This window comes from Coloeus monedula (genome assembly GCF_965178545.1).
Source record: "Coloeus monedula genome assembly, chromosome: 4".
In the NCBI taxonomy this organism is placed as follows: Eukaryota; Metazoa; Chordata; class Aves; order Passeriformes; family Corvidae; genus Coloeus; species Coloeus monedula.
In genome coordinates, this window is record NC_138784.1 from 3,432,687 (window position 1) to 3,454,899 (window position 22,213).

Consider the following 22,213-nt stretch of genomic DNA (forward strand, 5'->3'; position numbering starts at 1 on the left):
GAACCAGTTAGGTTGGAAAAGACCTCTGAGGTCATCGACTCCAACCTGCGACCAAAGACCACCACATCAACCAGACCATGGCACTGAGCACCACACCCAGGCTTTCCTTAAACACCTCCAGGGACAGCGACTCCACCAGCTCCCTGGGCAGTCCATTCCAATGTCTGATCACCCTTCTGGGAAGAAACTCCTGATGTCCAATCCGAACCGTGCCTGGTGCAGTTTAAGACTTTGTGCTCTCATTCTGTCACTTGTGGCCTGGGAGAAGAGGCCGGTCCCCACCTTGCTACAACCTCCTTTCAAGTATAGCAATACAGTCCTACTTCAACTAATTCCTATTTAATACAGCCTTACACTTCAACATAGCTCTGTTTAGAGCAATGCTTACCTGGTATTCAGTACAGGTGTCCTTTCTGTCACACTTTTCTTCCTAACATGCTCAGTCACAGTGCCAATGCCACACTCAAGTGTTGGATTGCCCCACAGGGCGTGCCAAGGGTGCCTGATTTTAGGCTGCTTTTGAAGTCCTGGGATCCTGAAGCAATTCTGATTTAGCTTTGAGTCACACCACCAGGTGGCTTCCCGCTAGGAAGGGTGTTGGGGGGAAGAATGACACACAAATACGTGATTTCAAGGAACTGAAGAGAAGTTTCTGTTTCCTCAGACTTAGCTTTGTCTTGGTAAGTCAGCACTGCCCTAAGCAGCCCCCCTCTGTCCCTTCTGTCCAAAGTGTATTTCTTTCTTTTGAGAAATCGCTGTGGGTTTTTTAATACCTTTCTATTTCCGGTATCTGAGTAATATGGATTGTATATTTGTATAGAAAATGTGAATAATAAAAACGAGATGTTATCTTTTGCTTACAGAAAGCCACATGATTCCCATACCTGAGACATGCAGAAAAGCAGCACACACTCAGCAGGTTAGGAAATACTAGTTTATCCACTTTCCTGGTGTCCACAGGCATTCACACTGTTCCCAAGGTGCCAAGGCAAAATAGTGCTTTGTCTGGAGCTGGTTTCTGGAGCAGAGGTTTTTTTCCTTCCTTATTTTGAGTGCTGTGTAAAAGGGTGCAGGCTAAGGAAGGAGGCAACTCTTCCTCACATCCCTCAAGTAGTATCTACAAAATGAAGCATGAGGCCCCCTTCTTCCCTGTGGCTCCGGGAGGAGATGCAGCCGCATGCCAGCACTGTTGCTTTCACCCATTACCACCTACAGGATCATGTTCCTGGTAACTGCTCCATTCCTGCTTAGGATTTAAAGCAGGAAGATACACCCAGGACCTGCTGGAATTCTTAAGAGATGCGTGGCCAGGTAGAATCCTTACAGGATTAGGTTTACATTCTCTGACATGCAGGACTTAAAAATTCAAATACTAATGTAGCACTGATGGTGAGGACTTTTAAAAAAAAAAAAAACCCTATAAAACATAAGGGAAGCCAGAATGGCAGGGGGTTGTAGGCATGACTTTCCCATAGTTGTTGTTCCTGACAAGTTACATTCATTGTCTTCAGCCAGGCCGAGTGCAGCCAGGAGGGCTGTAGAAGATAATATATATCTGCTGCTGCCAGAAAGAGGCTCTGCACGCTTCTCAATGAGCCCACGGACATCCTTCTTCCTGCGCTCCCGAGGGCACGCTCCCCCTCCCACCTCGGTAACTTCCGTGCTGTTCCTCACCTCTGCACGGAAGGCAAAGGGCTGGGGAGGGGCTGCGGTTCTGCGCCAAGGGGAACGGCGCAGGGTGGGTGGGGCAGCTTCGTGGGCATGGAATAGCACCTGTGGAAACGGTCAGAGGCTCCTGAAGGCTACTTTCATTATCAAGGGAAAAGGAAAGCAGCAGCTGCCACCAGGCTGGGCTCCTGGGGCAGGGTTTACTTGTTAGAAGATCCTTTTCTGGTGTAATTTCTTAGTCACGCGTAGCTAATCTGTGCAGGAGCACTTATCTCGGACGGCCAGCGTAGGTCTTCACCCAAGCAAGCAACAGATAAAAGTTCTCCCTAGACCTGTTGTTCCATCCACAGTTTATAAAACAGCAGAATGTCTTTGTTCCTAATTGAGATTGAGGACCAGCAAGTTTGCAGTGTAACTAAAAAGCCGTGAGGAAGTGTTGCAAGACCGGTCTCCTAAGCGATGGATGGGAGCCAACCTCCTGCGTTCCAGAGTCCAGCAGTCGCTTTCCAGACATCCATTTTTCTTTTGGCATCCAGTGAGAAATCCTCGGGGACTGGACTTTGGAGAGCAGAGAGATCCTCCATCCCTGGGTAACTACAGCTTTCTCCCACTACTATTTTTATTCCCACTACTATTTGGGAGCAAGAGACCAAAAGAACAGGAAGAATTATAAGGTTTGAAGCATACCCAACGAGCTGCTGCCCTAGTGAGCTGCACAATTGAGGCAGCAAGTGCTGTCACTCCTGCCACCTGCAGTACGGCCTGCCGGCCCAGCCTCCAGGCAAGGGGAAATCCAAGGCCTGTCATCCCTCCTGCTGCAGTAATAGGTTTCCTTTAATCACACCACCATAGGAACACCAGGGTTTATCCTTTGTTTTGAGAATGGTTGAGTGAACAAGAAAATAAAACACATTGTTTGGGATTTCCCCAACTGGGATTTCCCCCAACATCCTGTGTGAAACCTCTGCTTCTTAAAAAAAAAAAATTAAAAAAAAAAGTCAGCACAGAGGCATTCATGTAATTCTCCCATTATTTTACTGAATGCTCCTACAGCAGCATCAGATGTTCAGGCTAGTACTGCAGGCTGAGGAAGTGAGCTTCAGCTACAGAAATGAAATCCTTGTTTCTACAATCCAGTTTATATTACCTTCATCCCTTCTTGGCCTTTTACTGTAACTGCTCTTCACAGAGAATCTGAAGAAACAATGTAGAGTATGTACATGCACTGGGGGTGTATCATTGATATAAAGATATCAGATAATTCAGAGTGGCTGAGAGTGAGCCAGCAAAAGAGAAACTGAAGCCAGGCCCTTTAACGCCCAGATTTATCTCTAGATCACCTCCTCTCAGCTCCTCATTAATTATCAACCAAGGGAGTGAGAGCAGAGGAAAGAAACGATAACGCCACCAACAAAAAAGAAAAAATAATTAATGACTTTATTTTTTTTTTTTTTTTAGTTCAGTTGGCCATCTGAGGTGCTAAAATCTCAACACCAATGAAGCAAGTGTGCATAAAAACAAACGATAAAACACAACCAAATAGAAGAAAACAGGCTGGAACAGAGTTGGTTTTGTACAGGTAGGGTATCCGCTTTTCTGTTAACGCTCCATACATGCCAACCGTAAAAGCCTTGAACAATCTGAATATCAGAGTTCACTTTCATACAGAAGGGCAGATGCCAAAGCAACTCCCTTTGCCTGGATTAGACTTCACACACACACGCATGCACCCACAGATACAGAAGTATTTAAATTACTGCAATGCCATCAGAACATGGCATCCTCCCCTTCACATCTGCTTTCAGTGACATCCTCATCTGCCTGCTACCCTGCCTAGTACCTGCCAAGAAGTACTTGAATAATCCAAAAGCAGGAGCTTTTGGAAGGCTTCTCATCTCTGTTATTTTGCAGAGGTCAACAAGCCAGCGATCTCTTTTTCTGTGAACTATATACAGGCTGGTTTTTAGTATGCTTTAGAGCTCTCTTTCTTGCAGACAGTGACAACTGAAATTCCCATTGCAGCTTTTCAGTTTGTACACGGGAGATTTTACAATGCAACACCTCTCTCCTCCACTGGTGTGTGGTGTAAACACTTAACTGAAAACTCATTTTAGAAGAATGTTAACCAAACAAGGTGTAGCTGCTCACAAAAGGGAACTGCCGGCTGCTCTAGATCATGCTGTCTAGACCACTTAGAATACTTCATAACGTTCAGGATTAGGATGTATAAAAATATTAAAACCCACCAGAGTGCACACAAATGTGGTGACTAGCTCTACGCAAGCACCGTGTTCTAACAGAGGCCTAGGCATTGCACAAAACTCAGATTCTTGACCATGGGGGTAGCCCAAGGATCCACTGGTGCCTTTACATACAAACAAATATTTACAGAAAATGCAGAGACGGCGAGAGAAGGACAGACTTTTAAAACTTGCCGTTTGCTCTAAAATATGTTCAGCAATGTCGTTTATAACATGCCCTAGTGAGACCAGGGGGTATTGGTTAACTGAAAGAAGGAATATGTCTGAAAGTTGGAGCTGAAATGTCTTATCACCTCCCCACACACTAGTTCTCTGAAGCTCAGAATTTTACAGGCAGCTGTGACTTTTAATGAGAATATGGTTAAAAGGAACAGAACAGTTAAAAAAAAAAATGGTATTGTGAAAACAGCAGATTAGTTGTTCTGGCAGTCCTCACTCCCCCATCTCCATTTGCGTCCTGGGCGTTTCTTTCCAGGAGTTGGTATTCCCCTCCCTTCCCCGCAGGGGGCTGAAGTGCTTTGCCCCATCCTCAGTGTGCCCATTTCAAAACGATCACGGGGCAGGTTCCAAGCTCAGGTTCCAAGCTCGGCTCTCTTCCCACCTCCTGCCGGTATGAAGCGGCCAGCCCCGGGGCAGGACCATCTCACCTGTGGACAGACACCCTTTCGTGCCCACGTCTCGGGAGCTGGGGGTCTCTTTGTTCTCCTCACACGTGGAATGGACACATGTCACTGAATGCACACGGCTCGGTCACTGCTGCTGCCCTCGTGGGCAGCGCAAAGAGCTAGAACATCCTGCTGGGATTCGGATACAAATAAGGAATCTTGTGCTCACAAGAGCCTTCTTCAGCTTCAAAAATACAAAATTTGAATTAAAAAATATTCAGAGAGTAAAAAAACCCACTATCTGATATGCAAGTCATATTCTTAAAGTGCAACTGAACAGCAAATACAAGTTGTGCCTTTTACAACCATTTTGATATAAAAAGGCCTTTTAACATTCCCTTTTGTGTATTTTTAATAAATTTGTGTGTGCGATGTTAGCTCTTCATTTCCATTCTTGCTGCTGGAGGATTTCAGCACAACCCAAAGAGTTTAGGGTTAGAATATGTGGGTTTTCTGTGCAGTAAGGTACTACACCCTCAAGTGGTATCACTCTTCAGCATTGCAAAGATCTGGCCAATGTCCCCCAGCATGAAAGGGAAAAGGAACCATCTGGTATTTCTTCCTCAGGACTTTTTTCTGTTCTACAGCTCACATTCAATGACCTTTTATTACAAGTTAGATGTGGTCCATATACCGAGTGCACTCTAAAATGGACTGAGGTCAATTCTCTGCACAAGACAATTTACAGTAAACTTTCTATCCATCTTTCTTCCCTCCTCCTGTGCTCCAGCTTCCACTGGCCCCTCAAATGCAGACTTTGTAAACTACCATTGCCAACTACCATTTGACTTGGGCAGCAGGCCCCTGCACTGGCAAATGGGGGGAATTCTGTTTGTTGGACATCCTGTTGGTAAAGCCAACACTCGGGGATGCTGCTATGGCAGGTACCACTTGCTAACGTGCACAGTTATGAAGTAGCACTGCAGCTGCCTGTCTGCTTGGTTTCACGAGTATCTGGATTTAATTTGTAATGCCTTAGCATAAAACACTACGGAGAATAAAGGGAGAACACTTTGGGTGGAAAACACGTTTCCACCGTTAGCAACCAGCACTGCTCAGAGTCCCCGCGGACACTCCTACACATTCTCTCTCAGCCTGGGGTATTCTTACAAGTCAGAGGTGAATTCAAATCATAGACCTTGACTTACAGGAGACCCCTCTGAAGGAAGTAGAGAGCCAACAGCAAGAAATCATCCAAACTTCTGTGCCGGGGCGAAAGACTGAAGGATGTTCAGCCCTGCTGGGGTGCCTCGCGCCGGCAGTGTAAATTCAAGCTGGAAGAGTCAGTACACTGTACAAATGTGCTTGGGAGTGGGACACGCTCTCAAAGACATCATGAAGCAGGCTTAGCACTTCTTTAACAGGAAAAGAGCACAGCCAGCACCCCAAGGAGGGAAAACCTCTGAACACCATCATGTGAAGGATGGGATGCATCCCCAGTGCATGGTGCTGTTTCAGCTCTGCAGGATAAGTTAAGGACACGGGACAGACAGGGAGTCTGTCCAACAGGGAATGGCGCTGAGCTGCTCAGTGCTTATCCTGCTCATCGGTTATTGTGTGGTCAGGACCCTCCTGGCTGAAAAGCAGCAGATTCACTTACTGGGCCAAAAGGAGCTTCTTCCAACAGATGCAGCAGGAAATGGGCCATTTTTGTTTTCATGGAAATCCCTCTAACTGTATCCAGGAGTGTGAGGATCCCCTCTTTCAGTGAGAGAGAGTCATAAGCGATAGTTCTACCTTACAGTTTTGGCTTTCTTGTTATAAAAATGTAAAATTTAAATAAATATAGGTTTGTAAGTCCGAAAGAGAGAATCTGGGATGTGGAAGAAAAGGATGCTAAGAACACAAATAGATTCTTAAACTCCATGAGTGCACAGGATTTTTTCATAAAGGAAAACTCCTAGGGCAGGATGCATCCATGGGTACATAAAGGCTGCCCTTGCTGTGACGCAGGACTAATCTGCAGTAGTGTCTTTCTCTAAAAGAGTTAAAACACTCCCTCCACAATCAAATATGTGTAACAATCAAATTATTAATAAGAACACTAATAAATAGCCACAGGTAACAATGTCCAGTAATTTTGAAGTGGAAGTTGTAGGATGCAGCAGGCACACACACCCATCACTCGTCCATTTTTTTCCTAAAAGATACAAAAATGAATCTTCTTTCAAGTATTAAAAAAATAAGTTAATTGACATAAAAGGGTCAAAGTGACTGAGGGCCCAGGCAGGTCTTAAGCTTCGTTTCCAATGTGCAAAAACAAAATACAGAGGAAAAAAAATAAAATAAAAACACTGAAAAGTCTTAATGGTGGTTCGGTCACTTAAGGGCTTCTCCCTTTTAGGGGCCTAATAACCAGGGAATGCTGCCTGGGAACACCCCTGCCCCAGCACACACTTACCACTGTCCCACAGCAGTATTTTCCAGTGTCAAAACAGTCACAATAAAAACAGAACATGGAAGCCCACCAGCCTCTGAGCTGTGGCCATGAAGACTAAGGCCAGCAGTAGCTGTCTCTCCAGTGTGTAGCAAAGCAGATGGGCATCTTCCCTCTCTCTTCTGTTCCCCTTGTTCCCCACAAGAAGATTTAGGAGGCTAAGGTAGGGAAAGAGTCTACTGATGCCCACTTCTCTCCAAAAACCAAGAGGCAGAGAGTTCCATCACACATAGCAGTATCTTCTCTGTCTTGCATTTCTTCATATCCATGAACAAGGGATCAACTGCAGATTTCTTTGGTGGGGAGGAAGACTAAAGCAAAGAAGGTGTTGCCCTGGGCTCCTGGAGCTCTCTCAGACAGCTGACTCCACTGCTACAGGCTGCTGTGGTTTTTCAGAGAGGGTTGCCACTTCCCTCCCTTTTATTAAAACTGGTGTAGAAAAATGGGAAAGGAACGGACTGCCTTAAATCCAGTGTAGTTAAGGGTACTTCTTCCCTTAACCTCCTTCCCCACACATGGATTATTCCCCCCTCCCTCCTGTCACACACACAAAAATACGGTCCATCGTACAGGACCTCAAGGAGACTCCACAGTCTCAACTCTTTTCTTCAACTTGGCTTGCAGACATGTAAAACTTAAGCTTCTGGAACCAACACACTTATCAAAAGACTTCTGAGTGCTTCAAACCAAATCCCTGCATGCTGTTGGACCCTTCGGAGGTTTCCCCTTCAACATCTTCCTATCCATGTAATTCTGGCAAACGCAGGGTAGGCCAACTGGACAACACAGACCAGCAGAGGTAAATGTGTTAAGCTCAGGACCAGTTCAAGCTAAAACCTTTGGAAAGCATGACTGCCTCCAGGTCCTTGTCTTCTTCTTTTTCTCGAAGCCGCTGCTCCTCAAGGAGAGCCACAAGAGAATCTCTCTGCTCCACTACTTCGAGCATTTCGTTCAGGATCCTCTTCTCCTCTGAGAGCTCCTCATCTGTCTTCAGATGATCTACAGAGATATCAAAAACTATCAGCATACACGAGGCTAGAAATACACACATAAAATCCATGAAATATTCCCTTTTGCTCTCACCTTCTACTGCCATCCTCTCACGGAGTTCCTGCTGCAGTCGACTCTGCCTGTCTTCCAGTTCTAGCTCCCGAGCACTGAAAGGGAAAGAGCAGAAATCCAAGTTCCAGGTATATTAAAATACTGCATACGTTGCTTCATATTCATTCTCAGTTTCTGCTCCCTCTCGAGATATCTGCTGTGCATTTTATCAATCTGGTTTGGAGCAACTCTTAAATAAGACATATAACTGTATTTTTAAAGGATTTAATTGTGCTTTTAGTATTTCGGGTTCTTTGCCTTCAGCTAGGAAGTGCAATGCCAAAAGAGGAGTGAACTAAATACAGAGCAGAGTCAAAGAGCAAATAAATCTGCAATACCTCTATGTATATCCCCTGCTACTTCCCATTCTAAAACCAAAGTTACTTATTAACAAATTACTTATTACTTAAGGACATGTCAGGCCATTGCAAACACCACCTTGGGACTTTTCTGCCACTAAGGCCATCAGCTTCCACATTGCTGAGGTGAGCTGACACACTCCAAAACGAATTTCAGTGAATTTGCACAATGGCAACAGAAAAAACTCCCAATTTCATTAACAGGAAAACAGCTTTACCATCTGAGACCATGTGAGAGGCTCTGGGGTCTCACTACAGGTAGAAAAGAGGGCCACATGGCAAAGGTGACTGAATTAAATACTTTTGGCTATGCTTAGAAGCCAACTTCACTAAAACCAGAAGGAGTCACACATTATTTCTGCATAGCTCAAAAACACTTTCATAAACAGGATGTGTTTTATACAAGAACAGCACGCGAAGGGCTCACATACCTGTACTTCTGCATGTGCACAAATAATTGGGACTTTCATCCCTTACCACTATTATTCCTTCTTCTACCACTCCTCTGAAATGTACTTGGATTCCTGTGTCAGCCACAAATCAGCCTAAGAGGTTGCTGACCTCCTGGCCTTACAGGGATGACAATATTGACAGATCTTCCACTACTGTTTATGACAAAATCCCCCTTTTTTCCCACATTCACTCACAATATCATCAGTTCAGACTCGTAGCGAACCAAGGCATTCTTCTCCTGCACCAGCTTGAACCACTCCTGCATCAGCTTTGGGTCATCCTTCTTACCCATGCCTGCCAAGAAAGAAACCTGGTAAATTTTTGGTAATGCCCTGCAATCCTTACAAGCCCAAACTGCAAAAACAACAATGGGGCAAAATGTGCAAAGAAAGCCGAGCAAGATGCTGCCAGAGCACTCCCAAGCCGGGTCCGTTCAGTTTGCCTACAGCACACAGTTGAGTGGAAGCCACCTCCAAAACAATTCTCTTCTCTTTGGAGCCTACTTTTTTTTTTGTTTCTGATATCCTTGTGATTACTTGTTTCTTCCTCACTCTTTCTGCAGAAAGCCCCAATTTCTACAAGTATTTAACTTTTCTTTCATTAGAAGAGTTTTATAAACGCTCATGCCAGCTACTTAAACATATGCTCATCATAAAAGGATTCAATTGCCACTCCATGTGTTTTACCTTTATTTTCTTCAATTGCATGTCCTCAAGTTTTTCTTTTACTAGCCAAAATTAACATTTTGTCTCTTCTTTTTCCAACAGTTAAGTAAAACTTTTCTGACTGCTCCTCCTAGCCATATATATCTATTCATCTTGAAGATCCCCCTGCACAGTGAACACAGAAACTAATTCTGCTGTACTGCATACCAGTGCTAGAAAAAAGAAGAACCCCCAAACACATTTGCTAATATGAAAGCAGAATAAAGAAACCTTGGGCCTTGACCACCTAGTACAGAACTCTTAGCTGGTCCTTCTATTTTAGAACGAACTCCTAAACTTACTCAACAGTCCACTGGTGAATCTTGTGTCTGTCAGGAGTCACGTGGAATAAACGCAGAATGCTGTTCCCAAAGCCTTCTGTTGGTATTTATCAAACACAGGAACTTACCAAGGAGGCTCCTCCTGGCAAGCTCTTGGTCTGGGCCACTTATTCCACACTGAACCACCTGCATATGATTGCTGTGATTTACATCAGACCCCATCAAGGCCAGTAGCAATGCTCCTGCCTGTGTGGAAGCAGAAGCCGGAGCAAGGCCTCAAATCAAGCTCAACAGCACCCATCAGCTTGCACTGCACGTAACCTAGGCATCCCAAGGTAACTAACATCCCTGTCTCTGGTATTATGGATACGTGGTCTCTTCATCAAGAACAAAAGCTCTCACATAGCCCAGCTAATGCTCAAATAATCAAGCAGCAAGCTTACTATTCAAACTCTATGACACAGACACATCACAAATACCACATTAATGGCGACTTAATTCCGACCCGTGCCCTGCCTCATCCTCAGCATGTCAGAGAAGTGCTGCCCTGGAGCTACACAACGGAGAGCCTACAACTCCTAGGAAGCTGCAGCTTGGGCTGCTTTTCACCTGCCTTTGCAAAGGTGTCATACCAGCCCCTCGGGGAATACCAGACCTGGCTGTACCACCCTAAGAGCCCCCGGCTCCATGGACTTTATACCAGTGTGTTGCTCAGTTCCAAGCATTCCTTTCTGAGCATCTCTGCACAATATGCCCACGTGGCGACAGGAGAGGGAGACTGTACATGCAGATGTCCAGTGCTGTGGCGCCATGAAAACACTGGGAAGTCTCCCCTTCCTTTCCGATGCCAGGATGTATAGAAAACAAATGCCTCTAAGATAAAGCCAAAAACACAACGCTACTGACCTATGGAATACGTAAGTATATTTAAACAGCCAATGAGTAGAGGAAAAATGGGAGGATTGGAAAGGGAGCACTGACAACTGATGTGAGGGAGCACCATGGAAAGCAGATAAGTGGTTAGCAAAATTACACCATGAACACACAAACAACCCCTTCCCCATGCCTTGGCAATGGAAACTCTACAGCAAACTCCATTTGGGATAGTTAAAGAATGCACTCAGCAAGACAGATGAGGGAAAACTAGTCTTACTTACAACTAGTCTGTTGGTTTTTAAAGTTCAAGGATGCTTTTCAAATCAGTCCTTATAAAGACACAGTATTCCTTTAATCCCTATAGGCTAATTAAAAGGCCGTATTTAAGGAAACAGATTGTAATCCCTTATCCCAACTTCCAAACATCTTTCAGGAGGAATAGAGAAATTGAAGCCACCAAATGAAAATAGAAACTTTTGAGTGTGACATTTCTGGTCCCAGAGCTGCTGCCCATTGTCCCTCCCAGTCACTGCACCTTCTCTTGCACAGCTGGGACTAGCAAAAGGGATACTGTACCTTTAACAACTTGCCACAGGCTCAGAGAAGCTGGTTACCAGGTAGCTACAGACAAGGTTGGTTTGGGGACACAGCAAGAAAAAAGGCTGGGGGCCTTGTGGTCACTAGCTGGCTAGTGCTGCTATGACAACCCAGCTGTGGTCAGGGAGGACACAGGGTGTGTGAGGTTACGTTACCTTCATGGGCACAGCAAGGGCAGAAGGAGAGAGGTCTACGACGTGGTGTCCCGGCATTGGGCTCAACTTCAATAGGACCAAACGAGGAAGAGGAAGAGGCAGGAGAGGAAGAGGAAGTTGGAAGTGGAACGGAAGAGGAGGAAAGGGGTGAAATAAAAGACAAGCAAAGGACAAAAAGCATAAGAGTGAGAAAGAAAGGAAACACAAGAAGAAAAGAAAAGAAAAAATACAAGAAATGGAGAAGCAGAAACAAGGGATACAGTCTACAGATGAATAATGTCCCTAATAAGCACAGATAACAGGTAAGAGGTAGACTGAGGTACTGGTGAACTCTTACTGAGCTGTACAAATACCAGGCAGGAGGTTACTGTTACTGCACTTTTCCTAAGGAACAGTTTTCAGTTGCAAGGTCTTCAGTCGTGACCCAGATGTCAGGATGAGTCAGACACGTATTTAACTTTTGCTGATAAATGACAGATTTCAAGCAGGGTTACAGTAAGTCTCACCTGCATGCATGAGACACCAGCTGTAAGCAGCCACCCTACCTTAAAGCTCTATCAGGACCATGCTCTTATCACCGTGGCAGCATCCACTGATGGTAAAAGTGTCCTTTATAACGGAATAGAATGTCTTCAGACAGGGAACATCACAGGGAGAATCTGATTACCATGGAACCAGCCTGCCAGGATCTGCTGTGCCAAGTATGGTGAGTACACATGTACCCCACTGGATTCTTGTGCTTAGAGGGGAAAAGGCTTTTACACCTATAAAGTGATTCACATCAGGGTCTGCAGGGGCAGTGACCAAGTGAGGACTTTGCAGAGTTAAACCAGTAAATTTAAAGCTCTCCCTTGACGTTTTCATTCCACAAAGCATTTTAAAGCTTACAAGTCCTGTTAGTATTGGTGACTTACTGAATCTTAATCATCTTTTCCATCAGCCATTGAAGGACAAACGTTTCTCATCTCTCAAAAGGTTCAGCTGTTTTAACACCAAGAACTTGCTTTCCAGCTGTACTTAACATTACAGAGATAAACAGTAGGCCGTAACCAATGTCACTAATAGTTACAGGAGAACATGCACCAGGGAGATGATGAATTCTGAAATGTCAGAGCTACCAGAGTGGAACACTTACTGGGCTCAGGGCACAGCTGTATTTATTAAAAGGAGGCATTTCTGTCTTGGGAAAAGGCATAAACTCCACAACAACAGTATGATAAGAATAACACTCATTTTGGAGAAGTCAGCAGAGTTTGATGTTTGTGGTTCAGAGAAAGCTCTACACAATTAGAGTACCAGTGAACTGGGAAGGCTTTAGAAGGGACCATCACAGAACTAGACCAGCACATGGAGGACACACTGGAGCTAGAGGGAGAGCACACCAGCTTCAGAGCCCGTGACTGAGCAGCATGGCTTTCTCAGAAGAAGAAACCTCGGTACTGGAAGCAGGAAGGGGCAACATTAGGAGAGGTGCCACAGATGGCCACAGGGCAGTTACAAATGAAGCATTGTACCAACAATAGTTGAGACAGTACCAGAACATTAATTACAGTTGTTCTGAATTTTCCAACTTCTTCATTTAAAATAGAAAAATACTAAGGATTTTTTTCCTGCAACTGCCATTTCACAGAGACCAGGTTACAAAAGCAAAAACAAACAAGAAAAACCCCAGACCACAAAGTTATGGTGAAGAATATGCTTCCACACAAAGCAGAGCTTTTAGTGCATGATATGTGTTAAGCATTTTTTATTTCCCATCCTATCTTATTCCAAATTAATTCTTCTGTATAAGCTTTAATACTCTAACTTGGTCTAATCATTATTTTGAGGGTGGTTGGGAGATGGAGATTTAACTGTATAGAAAAATCCACTTCTTTCAGGGTTTGGGATTTCATTCAGAACTGGGGTTTGACAAATTTCAAGCCATGGACATAGAGACTTGGTGAGGAACTTCCAGTTTTCCGTATTTGAGCTGAAAATAAATACCCAGTATGTGAAAATGTCATTCATCTCATTGTAAAATGGCCACAAACTACTAGCTTTTGTCATCAGTGAGCAAGTGGTCTGATACTAGGAGAGGATCCCATCCTTGATCTCCAGTAAAAAGCCCCAGGGATTACACAGCACCTGCCTAATATGGAGCTCACTCCCCACAATTGTATTTTCCTCCCTTGCTCTTAGTTATCTTCCCACTCCTGTCTAAAGAAAATCTGTCCTTGAATCAAGTTACAAAGTCCATGGTATCTACACTAGTCCTGCTACTAGAAAAGTCAACATGTTTTTTCAGTAAGATAATAAACATAACCTTTGCAACTAAGATCCTTTGCAGCTACTCTAGATGTAAATTACAGTTAATTACATCAGTGAATACAGGTAATGATCATTACAATTACTTTGGAAACAACTTCTGTCTAAAACAGGACAATCAGCAAGGCTTTAGAAAGTGTTCCTTATGTATTGGAGGTTCTTAACAGCAAGAACAAAGTGCAACCTGAAAACTTACTTCCCATGGTTCTCCTAACCTTATTTCATGGCTTATTGCTCCAAAAGCTATTACCAATCCTACAGTAAATAGTATTATTATAGCATTGTTTAGAGAAGAGAAATCACCACCTCCTAGTCTCATTAAATTATAAATAGGATCATGACTGCAAGACAATTTTTCTGGATGTGATGCCAGGGCCAGAGAGGAAAAAACCCACTTGTTGTGCAAATTAAAAAAAACTCAACAAACCTAACCCCCTTTCTGTTTAAGTCTCCTTCACCACCAAAAATATACTGACACAGGTCTTCATCCACAACAAAAAAGAGTGCTGCTGGCAGCAGCAACACCTGCTCATGCAGTTTGTTTGGAATGAGCTGAAGGGCAAGAGAAGAACCATTTCTGTGACAATTCCCTTCTTAGGTTCTCCCTTATGCTGCCAGCAAGTCTAAGGTGTGGCTATAGCTTCTGGAGAGAAAATTACCATTTTTCTTCACCAGAGGGATACAGCTGCCAACAGACTGTGTTAGTCACGAGCTGCTCCCTTTTAATGCCACAGGCCAGCTCTTCTTGTGTGTGGCAGCAGAGCTCAGCAGTCCAAGCTGCTGGCAAGCTGGAGCATGGTTTGGAGGCAGGAGCTGCAGCTTGTTAAGGAAAGGAGCATGCCCCAGTTCCTGAGCACACTGAACAGTCTCGAGAGGCAGAAGCTCTGCCTTGCACATCCCGTCAATACAGCGACTGCAATTACCTTGCTTCTGTGTAAAAAAGCCAAAAGAATGACCTTGTTTGTCACAGTACTCTTGAGAGATTGCAAACTTTGCTACAGTTGTGGAAACCAAGAGCCAGGTCAAGAATAAATACCATAGCTTCAAAAGCCTCTTCAAAACAAGGACCAGAAATTGTATGGCCACTATGAAAATACACCTTCATTTTCACTGTACACTGCTCTTTGTTACAGAAGCTACACTGGACTGTTGCATTCTTTTCTAATCTTTATTTACCTGTTGATTAAAGAGCAATTCTTCTTGGTTTTGTCCTTTTCCTCTCTCACTCCATATTACTTCTTCACAATCAGAAGCACAGTGGTCAAAATGATCGATCAGGGGAAGAGAGCACAGCACAAAGTTTGGGGTGGCAGACCCCATTATCCCCAACTACAGCTCACACTGATCCCCTTCACTGTTTGCCCCTGTTTTTTGATATGACAGCTGTGATGATTTCTGGAAGTGGTGAGTCATTGCAAGTTAAATTTATTTGAACAGATATACCACAGACCAAGTGGTATCATGACCTTGGCAAGCTTTGCATCCAAAGATTTTGATTTCTATACTGCTGACTAATCATGGTGGCTTGGAAAACAGCAACACTGGCCAGGAAATCCAGCTCTGAGGCGAGTCTCAGTTCTACTGAATCGTTGTGTGGCACTTGCCCTCACAAGCTAAAAGCATGACACTCTGGAAACTTACTCTGCTAACAAACTTCATCCCTCACTTATCAGGAATACTAAAAGCTCTAATTTTAAATCAGTGCTTAAAATATGGATCAGTCCAAAAGAGATCAGTAAGTCAAACTGCACTGATCATAGTAAATGTCCTCTTTTCCACCCTTAAAAAAAATCAGGTTATGGTCAGAAACCCAAGTACTGAAAAATAAAGCATTCCAACTTTACTATTTGGTGAAGTTGTTCAACAGCAGCATTGTTAAAAACCAAGGATTCAGAAAGCCAACTCTTGGAGAATAGCATCCACAGAACTGCAGGTTGAGAGCAAGGATTCTGACAAATATCCCACAAGCACATCACTCAGCATGTCTGACTGAACAGTTTATTAAATCTGGGTCAAACTCAATATCCTCTAAAAAGCACAACCACTAGAAGAAACCTGGGGAAAACTCACAGACTGCATGGATTGTCATGCAAACTGAACCACTTTTATTTATCCAGCAGAAGGGGGTGGGGGAAGGCAGGGAAGGGAAGGAAAAAAATAGGGAAAGCAATAGTTGGAGCAGAACACACACACAAATGACTCCACAGAAGTCTTCTGCTCCTACTAGACCTTGAGGCACTTCAAAATGCAATCAAAATGAATACAGTCCTGCACTGACCCTGTTTCCCAAGACTGTCGTCTTGGTGTGCAGAAAGAAGCAGGTAAATGGCAATTACCTAACAAGTACTGGTACTTAACAAGTTCTGCTTATCAAGTGCTCTTTCCTGCTCAAAATTTACAGCAAAGAAAACATGCTACCAATTCACTTCGGTGTCAAAAACAGGTGCAGACTGTGAAAACAACGTTTGTCTTACAACTCCACTCCCCTTCCAGGAGAGCTGTGTTTGCCAATCACAAGAAATAGGACTGATCCCTCTTGAATATATCAGACTCCAGCCTTGCAGAGTCAGACCTGCAAGATTTTAAAGGACGTAGTAAGCTCAAATATTTTTAAAAAGTTAATTAAAAAGTGAAGTTGTTGTAGAATGTGCTTTAAACAGAGTACAAAGATTTTAAAAAACCCAAACAATTGCACTTCCCTGCCCTGTTTACCTGATGTTCGTAAGGCTCTTGTCAAGAAGTGTCTGAAATCAACACTATCAAACGGACCAGCTCTCTTCCCTACATCCTTCTTGCCTCTCTTGGCATACCCCTGCCAAGAACAAAGCAAGATGGGAGTGTGTGGCTGTTTACTTAATGATTCCCTGTTGGGTGCAAGGAAAAGGAAGCTGCTCACTTGAATGAAGAGGAAACAACGGAGGTACTTTCCAGAGGCAGACAAGGAGCAAACTGGGACAAGGAGTCAGTGGGTTGGGGAGGCTGGGACTAAGGAGGCAAGGTGACTAATGGAGAACAAACAAAGGAGAGGGGAAAAAAGGGGAAGGGGTGAAAGGAGAAGGCAGACTTGAGAAGAGGGCAGGACCTAACATTTTCCAGACAAATAATGCTGGGCAGAAGAGGGAGCAGAGCCCAAAAAATTTTTGGAAGAAGTCCAAAGGCTGGGATTTAGACTGTGGAGACTGTGTCAGTGGGAAGACCAGAGCAGGAATAGCTAGTGGAGAGGAATAGGTGGTCTGAGGGGTAGAATTCTAGGATTTCTTTGTCAAGATTAAAATTAAATGCCTGAGAAGGAGAAACTGGGACTGAGAATGACAATGAAAGCGGGCTAAGGAGCTCTGGATGAAGTAAGACAGGATCAGGACAAGGACTGTCTGAAAAGAAGGAATAAAATGACAAAGAGTATATATCCACCAGACCACTGCTATCTTCCACTGTCTGGCTCAGAATCCATATTTTCAAGTCTCACTATTCCACAGCTGCCAACAAACAGCTATAAAATCACTGATTGTGTCCCCTTTCCTCTCCATAAGGATCTACAGAGAAGATGACAACCTAGTGTTGCTACCAGTTATTCCATAAGGACATGAGACTGCTGTCTGTGGTGGATCCGAAGGTTTTTAATCTGTTGATATATCAACATAATATAAAGTCTTCATTTCAGTTGACTTTGCAACTTTTGCAACGTTCTTTTAACAACACCATGCACACAATATACACACAGGAATAATTACTCAGAATTGAAATGCGACCATCTGTAGCGTGAAATGAAACATCTGCGTTACAGCAACGGTACAAAACAGTTCAGAACAGGAAGAGAGGATTATGACATCTGAGCAGAGCAAGGGAGCTAGTTAAGACAGCAATCTGTAATCCTACACAGTGCAAGTTGACCAGGATGGCAGAAGTTACCGCTCTCCTTGCAGAAGTTGTTGCGCAATCTGTAACAATTAAATATTACCAGTTTACAGATAACTTTCCCAAGTACTTTGCAAGTTTTGTTAATCTTCTAGGACAGCATGACTAGAGTCATGCCCATGCCTCAAGAGACACGGGTTGCCAATAGAATCCAAGCTGCTTGCAGTGCTCAGCAGGACCTCCAGGGATTTTAATGGCACTCCACCCAGATGCACATCCTGCACAGACATGTTAATCTCGAAGCTGAGCTCTGTATCTGCTGCTTGAGGTGACAAGTATCACCACAGCAATGTATCCGTTCTGGCAAAAGTGTTCTGGCAGCCCCAAAAGCAAATATAAAGCAAATTACAGAGGCAATAAAATAATACTATAAAGCCACGTACTCCAGGCTATACTGGCTCACTGCATTTAAAGGGATACTGCCCAACATAGTTTTTTAAAATTTGTTTTGAAAACAGTATTTTTGAGGTGAGCAGAAATTTGATAGAGTTTTAAGATGTATCAACTGTTTTTAAAAACACATGAATATTGACTCTTGACTGTTGGAAGCCCAAGTGACTGAGTCACCATATGACTGAAAGCAGCCTGTTCAAAAATGACCACTCTGAGGTGAATGAGCTCAGAGAAACAGAAAAAGCAAACACGCAGAGAGAGAAACAGTGAATTCCATTTCCAATTAAGATTTTTCTGCAACACAACAATTTTTTGAAGTGACAGTGTCCCTTTAAGTGAAGATTATTTTGCTTTTCTTAAAGCCACTATTAGTGATTTGGATGGGATCGCTGTCTCTAAAGAGGCATTAGGAGCAGAGGCAGGAGGAGGGAGAGGTGTAGTGGAGATAGCATTAAATAGGGATAAGGGTCTGTTAAGTGTAATTCAGCATCAACCCTTTTACAGCTCCTACTCTATGCACATATGAGTATGGGCCAGCCCTGGTGGATAAAACCATGAAGAGGGTTTCAAAGTCTCTCTGCAGGAGATACCCCAGGAAAGAATGCCAAGAGGGACTGAACAATGAGTGAAGCACAGGGCTAGCAGAGGACTATCACATCAAAATTAGCACAGGGGAACTGGGCAACAAATTAGATTGACTAAGAAGGAAAGTTTTCCATTCTGAAACTTGCACTTGGGTGGATATTTTTAACTCAGGTGGATGTTCTTCAATAAAAGTCTATTGTGCCATGAGTAATTCACAACAGATAGGTACAGGTAGATATTATGTGGGACAACCTCCCTGGAGCGGGAGAAAAAAAATGGCAGTTAAAAACCCGGGAAAGATTGTGTTTGAAGGATCAAATGCAGAACACAATGAAATCAGGGAAGACTTCCAGTGATGTGTCTTGGATCAGGCCTAGAGAGTGTGGATCTTTCCCTCTGCAGAGCTGGTCTGCAGTGCAGTCCCTCAAAAAAACACAACTTAGAATGAGCAAGTTCATACTCTGAAAGAAACTAAACGAGACCCTCAGATAACAAGGCAACTAGCAGAGTTTGCTTTCTCTTGGATCTGCTGACAGACAGATGTGTTCACTTCATAAGAACAGATTTTGGGTGGTTAAACTAGCAAAGGAAATTTAATTTTCAAGATAGGCAAATGCTAAACAAATGTCATTTGCAACCCAAAAGTTAATCACCTACTAAGGGACTCAGGAAGTAACATTAATTAAAGCAAAGGCAGAACCATGGTATAGAGCGATGACCAGATTCGCAAGTGAAAATGAGAACTAAACACTGTAATGTGTGTTTAGCACTAAATGGGGTATTAAAGCAATAGCATAGCAAGCAGCTTAATAGCTGTGTAATGATGCAAACTGGACTGCTTGGAAACTAACAGCAGATTCCAGCAAAAATGACTGGAATTCTTAACAGCAGATTCTTTTCTAACCTTATAGTAAGACAAAACAAGAAAGAAGATATCTGTCATCTGCAAGTGTTTTCAAAGTCCCTTGAGGGAGCATTTTCATTTTGTTAGATCAACAACACACTCTGGCTTTTTTGGAAGGAAAAAAATGATCCTCAGAAGGGCAAGACGGAGGCAATAGCATGACTAATCCTTGACAGTGCTGTTTGCTCTTGCTGTCCCCCTTAAAATTCTTTCCTAAAGAAAATTTCAGTGATAAGTTGCACTTTTCAAAGGAGAAGCAAAAAACCAGAATGACCTTCCACTGCTAACTGGGAAGGTGGCTGGAGTGAAAACAGTAAGCAAATTTTGAAAAAACCTCAGCACTGTGAAAACTAGAAGAGGGAGCCTTACACATGGTTTGTGGAACATGCCAGGATCTCCTCCTCCTGAGCTGGAAAAGGGGTTCTGCTATCATCAGTCATGTGCAAGAGCTGTTTCTTCTTGTTTGTGAGCCAAGGATGGGAGAAGTAGGTGAAGGGAGGGGTGGGGAGGAGTGTCAGCAGGGTTAGTGTCAGCAGGAGGTTCAGCCATACATACCACCCAGATGCAAGTCGATGAGGTCACTGTAATAAGACTCTCCCCAATAGTCTACAACAAGGAATTGGTGAAGACAGAGTTATTGAGTCAGATACCCACCCTAGCCCCATACAATCAAAGCAATATATGAGTGAGACATAGAAACAAAAAAAAGGGCAAACAGGAGACAGGCAGCTACACGTGGGCACACACATATATACAAACACTATACGTCTGTCTTTCTCTGTAGATATACATTTATGTACACACACACACAAATATATCACAAACATATATATTGGGAAGATGAAGAGAAAATTTCCAGCAGGCAGGCAAGGACTCCCGAGGGGAAAAATCAAGAAGTTTACACAGAGACACTTCACCTATTTGTGTTTGCAGCAGTACCTGTCACTGATGTCTCTCCTGTTCTTGCTGAGAAAAGCAGAATTAATCCTGTTGCTTTGGAGCTGAGCAATATGTCAGAAGGAAACAATGTAATTTCTTAGGACAGCTGCAGGAAAGGTGTAAGGGTTGATTTCTTGGAGGTGGGTGAGTGGAGGATGGTGTATGGCAAACAGGTGGAAGGCACTGAGTGAGTGCCCACATGAATGGCAAACACTCAGGCATAGGAAGATGGGATTGTGTGTTCCTGCTAATGCAGTCTCTGTGCCAGGCAAGAACTGCACAGCAGCTTTCAGGACAGAGATGTGCATTTCCACAGCTGCTAGAGACAAGTGTACCATGAGTCTAGCACTGTGGAACATTTCGTTGGGAGGAGACAGATGGAAACACTGAGAGCAATATTTCTCACTGCATAGGATTCATTTGATGTAAAGAGGGGGCTCTTAAACTTTTCAGTATTGATCTGACAGTAGATGTTTTCCAAGCTCTTAAAAACAACTGTCAAGGTTTATGCTAAAGGGAATAAAAGAAAGGTTCTGGAAATTTCTGATTTGACATCTCTTTAAGTTAATAATTGAAAAAAAGAAAAATTCACAGAGGAAATTAAAGTCATTAGCATGTCCAAACAGGCGAATGCACTATAATACAAAGTACTGTTGCATTAGTAATATTATATTACATTAATTAACTCATCCAAGGTGTCTCTTGGGACACCACAAAAAACTGAGAAAATTCTTCACTGAGATCCTACTTTACCACTGTAGTGAAATACCATGGTGCAATAGGAAGGGGGGAGGGAGGGAAGGAAAACAAGGAATGACAGTAGCTTAGACCACCTGTGTATGACAAATGTGCCCCTGAAACAGAGCTTACACTGCCACTTGAAATAGAGTTTACCCTCCTAATCATTCATTCTTGCTATGAATGCAACTATCAAAGGCTGAGATTTTCAAAGATAATCACAGAGAACATATTAAGGCAATTAAGTAATCATAGGTTGTGAGGTTTTCTGAATCAGAAATGAAATGTTAGACTGAGCATTCAGCTTTTGAAAGAATAAAAGACCAACTGTGCCATGCCTGACGCTGAGCTAATTTAAAAAAGGAAAAGACAAGGAGGTGGCCAACAAGGTACAATTATTTTGTCAGAATTAAAGTTGATGGTTACATCCAAAACATTTCTGAGTTTGATTCGTTGAAGAGCAAGTATCACCCTGTAAGTATTCCAACTTCACAAACAGCAGATAATGTGTGAAATTCCTGGAAAGAATATTGAGCTGCCTCTATCTATTGCTAGGATCTAAAGCTGTAACCTCTCAGGAAGACAGCAGGGCATCACTGTGAAGAATTTATTGAGAGTCTTCTCAGTGTAAGTTACTTGCCAGTAACATATTAAGGATGATGCAAAGTGGATTGAAAGTAGAAACAAAACTATTCTAAGTAAAGAAATTTTTAGCTATAGAACTGTTTTTTTTCTTACCAGTCGAACTGAAAAACCATTTTTTTCTACAAATGGAAAGTGGTCCAGAGGTGAGAGATCTGAGGAATTAAAGTTAGTGGAAGACCTCTACAAAAGAAAAATTTGCAATTCTTTACAGACAGGAAAGATGACTAAGA

The 22,213-nt window shown here is 43.2% G+C and overlaps 1 protein-coding gene across 15 annotated transcripts in view; it reads right to left on the minus strand.

Annotated features, from left to right (window-relative positions):
- Positions 1–3,083: 3,083 nt before the first annotated feature.
- Positions 3,084–22,213, minus strand: part of MICAL3 (microtubule associated monooxygenase, calponin and LIM domain containing 3) — a 158,148-nt gene continuing 139,018 nt past the window's right edge. For 9 of the 15 annotated variants that reach the window (XM_082281067.1, XM_082281079.1, XM_082281076.1 and 6 more), the window contains 4 exons: positions 11,558–11,623; positions 9,139–9,238; positions 8,115–8,188; positions 3,084–8,030 (listed from right to left, as the gene is read on the minus strand). In XM_082281067.1, coding sequence (XP_082137193.1) covers positions 7,846–8,030; positions 8,115–8,188; positions 9,139–9,238; positions 11,558–11,623 — 425 coding nt within the window. In that variant the 3' untranslated portion in view covers positions 3,084–7,845. Of the gene's footprint in view, positions 8,031–8,114; positions 8,189–9,138; positions 9,239–11,557; positions 11,624–20,216; positions 20,268–22,213 lie in introns of all 15 variants that reach the window. The other 6 variants (XM_082281070.1, XM_082281072.1, XM_082281074.1 and 3 more) reach the window with 3 other exon arrangements.